This window comes from Cucurbita moschata, unplaced genomic scaffold (assembly GCF_002738365.1).
Source record: "Cucurbita moschata cultivar Rifu unplaced genomic scaffold, Cmos_1.0 Cmo_Scf00007, whole genome shotgun sequence".
NCBI lineage: Eukaryota > Viridiplantae > Streptophyta > Magnoliopsida > Cucurbitales > Cucurbitaceae > Cucurbita > Cucurbita moschata.
Window position 1 is genome coordinate 209,929 of NW_019268523.1, and position 4,665 is coordinate 214,593.

The 4,665-nt window shown below is 35.6% G+C and overlaps 1 protein-coding gene across 3 annotated transcripts in view; it reads right to left on the reverse strand.

Moving 5' to 3' along the window:
- LOC111444931 overlaps positions 1-4,347 on the reverse strand; it is a 7,021-nt gene extending 2,674 nt beyond the window's left edge. For all 3 annotated transcript variants that reach the window (XR_002710761.1, XR_002710760.1, XM_023083074.1), the window contains exons 1-6: positions 4,260-4,347; positions 3,596-4,179; positions 2,305-3,150; positions 1,714-2,069; positions 961-1,172; positions 51-307 (exon numbers count right to left, since the gene is read on the reverse strand). Coding sequence is in view for 1 of the 3 variants with exons in the window: in XM_023083074.1 (XP_022938842.1) it covers positions 51-307; positions 961-1,172; positions 1,714-2,069; positions 2,305-3,150; positions 3,596-3,845 (1,921 nt within the window). In the remaining 2 variants the exon portion in view is untranslated. The remainder of the gene's footprint in view (positions 1-50; positions 308-960; positions 1,173-1,713; positions 2,070-2,304; positions 3,151-3,595; positions 4,180-4,259) is intronic.
- Between the last annotated feature and the right edge of the window lie 318 nt (positions 4,348-4,665).

Sequence of the window (4,665 nt, forward strand, 5' to 3'; positions counted from 1 at the left end):
CTCCAAAAAAAAAAAAAAAAAAAAACAAGAAAAAGTTGTTGACAACATACTGCTGGGAAGAAGCTTCTTAATGTCCGATGCATTAAACCTCTTCAATCCATCAGCCTGGTAAAAGGCAAATTGTTGATCTATGATAGTATGGTTATACTTGTTTAATCTCTTATTCTGAGCCACCTCTTCCCATACACAATGTCTGTCGTAGTGATTTGAAATTGCAAATTCATAACCCTTTCGCCACAAGAAGTATTCCAAGATTAGCAGAGGGTCATATTGAAGCCGTAACTTACTATCCAACCAGATTGAGTACCTGAGAAAAGTTTGCAAAAAATTAGACACCAAGTGTTGAATTTTGTTCTCACAAAATAACCAATTATCTAAATTAGAATTCAGAATAACAAATCGAAAACTTTAGGCGAATACCTTCAAAATAGTTCAAGCAAAAAGGAAGGCAGAAATGCGAACCCAATTTTCCAAGTACCGTAATCCCACAATAAATTCCTCAAATTGTTGTTGATTCTAACGTAAATAAGCTATGACCAGATTTTGGAATACATAACAGGAAAATGAATTCTTTGCGTTCATGGATACACAAGCCTTTTGTTATCTTAAAACTAAAATTGCAAATTACAAGCGCATTAGGACAAACAACCCACACCTACCCTACAGGAAATCTGAAATGAAAGAGATAAGATGGTTTTTCTCTAATAGAAGAACAGAAAGAAAAGAGTACTTCTACACTGGAAAAATCCAGGGGTTCTCTTACGTAGTAGTTTCATTATCAAAAAAATCGTTTCTAACAAGAAATAAATAAAGAAATATACATTCTACTTCAAAAAAATAAAAACAAAACAAAAAGAGGAAGAAAGGAAGAAAGGAAGAAAGGAAGAAAGAACGAAGAACACTCTAAAGCTCACGGTAAGGAGAATAGGCAGCATTTTTTAAATATTGTTGTAATCTCACCTTGCGGAAGGAAAAATTCGATGTGCCAACAATTTTGGTATTTTCCCAACTCTTCTCATATCAGTGTACGGTAAATTTTTTACCACAACAATCTTCCATACTCCAATAAAACCCATCCTATCCACTGTTTGACCTTCTGTTGAAAGAGTCTCCAAGGTAACTTCATCCATAAACATAACAAAGCAGACATTTTTTCTCGAAAAACGAGAAACCTGAAACAAAGGCAAACTGGACTCAACTACTGTCTACCATAACATATGATATGTTCATAAATAATATGAGATTGTTAGGAACATAAAGTCGTAAATCTTTGACTTACATGCATACACAAGCAAAACAGGGAAAGATGTTCACGAGCAAAGAAGAAGAATATCAATGGAAGAAGCAGAATATAGGAGGCGTAGATAAAGAGAACATTGAGTAAAACTTCATTAAGCTGAAATCTCAAAAAGAACGAATACTCATCTCAAATACTATCTCAGAGAAATAGTCACAAATTTTGTTAAAAGCAGTTAAACAGCATGGCTTTCCAATTTTGTGATATGACCAATAACATATATAGCATGAGACCATCGTATACAATGCATAATAGTTTGATCATGGACAGGCAGAATTTCTGAAGACGGGAGAAAAAGTACACTGTAGAATCAGAACCTGTCATCTTTCATTTTACATTTCAACTCCTCTATCGGTTGATTAAGAATTAAACATTGAATGCGAAGTGCTAACTAGAAAGAGAAAGAAATATTATACCGTTTTCCCAGTAGGTGATCTCAGGTGGTCCGAATTCCCAAAAATGCAGGAGATCACGGCAATGTGGCAGCTACTGATATAATTCGAATCATCTTCTGCCAGATCAAAACCTGTACTTGGAAAGCTTTCCGGACCTTTCACAAAGCCACAATTTATCTTTTGATCCTGTGCATAAAATGATGTCTCTCGTTCTTGCAAAGTCTGATGCCCTGCAAATCTAGGCATCCATTTTTCTTGATTGCTTGGCTTTTCTTCTGTCTTGGTGTATTGCAAAGTGAATCTAACAAATTTTTTATTTTCCAAAGGTTCAAGAATTTGTGCAGTAGAGTTCGAGAACTTTATCTCACATGATGAACCTGCCAGTAGAGTATCAAAATATCATTTTACAGAACATTTTATTTCGGATCCTATAACAAAAGTAGAAAAGTAAAATGTCATATTCCAGTCATCAATGCATAATACTCAAAGCTAACGCATATCAAGATTACTTATTCTGATATGCATATGGAAGAGTTCATCAAACTCCAAATCTAGAAAGAAACTGTTTTATATATGATCCATTAAATCCTCTCCTTTTTCACCTAGCAGTACCTTTTCGATGCTTTGGCTTTTTTGTCGAATCCATTTTTGACCTATTTGTATGCTGACCAATAGTGACACTAACATGTTTGGAGTTTTGATTAACCTTATCAGAATTTTGGGAACTCAACGTATAATCCTCATCAAATGAATGGTTGGTAGCCTTAACATTCTCATCATCTTGCTGATACTTGGTTTCTCCATCATGCACATTGAGGGATTTCCCGTGGTCATCATTATGGGGTTTTCCATTTTCAACAACATTAAACGATTTCCCGGAATCTTCCTCTGTTAAACCTGCTGCATCAGAAAGGTCCCCTTTCTCACGTTCTGTATCATCATCTTCTTCCATAGCAGGATTTTGATTATCACTTCCATGTCCATACTCATCTCCGGTATCAATAATGTCACTCCAGTTTTCCAAATCATCGTCATCAGATACCTGGTCGTCTTCATTTCCTTCTTTTTCCAATTGACCTGAGGTCTTTACTGAAGCCTCGTATTCAGCTTCATACTTCCTCAACTCCTTTCGGCCAGCTTCATTATATAGTCCACTGTCTTTCCTGTCTAAACTGTTTTGAGAATGTTCAAGGGATGATTCTCTGCGGCCCTCACTTACTTTTGCTGGAACGTCACCCTTTTCAGTAGCCTTTTTGGTAGTACTCCTATGTTCCACCACATCCTCATTGTAATCTTGGTCCCTTCTCCTATCATCACCATCCCAATACCTCGAATCACGCCCATGCACAACTAACCCTTTACCAAACCTGACCTTGGTTGTCTCTGTCCGAGTAACATTTGCAAGAAAATCAGGGTCGTTCTTGAAGTCATCATCCTCTACGTTAGAGTTACTAATCTCTGCATCAATGCATTATCAATCAGTTAAAGGCTACCTAGATTTACAAGGACTTCTGTAACCAGAGAATAAACAGAAATGAACCCAATGACGAAAACCAGACAATCACATCAGCAAAATACGAGGGTAAACAAACAGACCACCATTCAAAACATTTGACATTCGGATTACACATTAATTCTCTGCAACAAACACATTCTAGATTGGGGGAGGTGGCAAATAGTTATTTCAAAGGGACCAATAGGTATTCAAGTCAGGGGGAAAATAGAAAGGCTCGCTAAGTGCATGAGGACCAACTGATATCATTACCAATGGAAGATTGAGCTAAACCCATTGAACTAGAAGAAGTAAATTTCTACATCCCTAACATTCCAATTCCAAATCCGTACTGTACGTTGCTCTCTCCGCCAGAAACTCAAAAACAAGAAAGGATAAAGTAAAACTGACCTTTGGTGTCTCTCAATAAATAGTAATAAGCTAAGACGGTAGCGACAAGAACAAGAGAGAGCACAAAGATAATCGCCCCAATTGAGATCCCTCTGCCTTTATCGGAGCGAGCTGACCTACGAGCCCTAGCCTGTTTATACGGCGCAGAACGAATTCCCACCGCAACGTGATCGGCAACGCCATTGTTGGTGGAATGGAACGGTGGTCCATTTCTGTCCGTCCCCGACTGCCTGTACTGAGCCATTTGCATATTCAATCATCCAACCCCAGCAAGCAAACGCTCCTCTTACTCGAAAAAGAAAGAGTGGAAGTTCATTCGATTCTGCCCAAATCGGTCTGACAAAGGAGATCACAAGAAACAGGAGAAATGGAGTATCACGGGTAACTCGACAGATCTGAGATTTGAGAGTATGATTAAAGAATGGGATTTTCAGATTGAAGAGTTAATAAGAATTAAGAATTTCTGGTGTTTATCCATGGCGGAAGATAGAGAGAGAGACAATGAGGTAGATAACCGAACTCTGCAATCGTCCATCCACGAGGGACTCGTCCAGCATTGAATCAAAACTCAAAATCATCCAAATCTGCACACGAAATTTTCAAAAACATTACGCTAAATAACCACAATAAAATGTTAGGTACATTCTTTTTAATGCATCATTACCAATTAGATTACAAATTCATGGTTGTTGAACTCTATAAATTTTCTCCTTCGACTTCCTATCTTAAATCTTCAAAAGGTTTATTAAATACAAAATTAGAAGATTATTCATTTATTACACAACTTTAAAATTAATACAATTTTCGAAATTTACATTTACACATTACATTAATACATTTTTTAATAAAATATTTTTAATATCTAAACCAAAATTAAAAATTTTATTTATTTTTTAAAACATCGCTTAAAATAAGATGTTAATTGTTTTATTTAAAACAAATAATAAGATTTTTTTTATTTATGTATTTATTTATGTATTTATTAAATCCTAAAACTATTATTCAAAAAAGTGGAGTTTTTTTTTTTTTTTAATTAATTTAGCTCCCAAAAAAAAAAAAAAAAAAAAAAC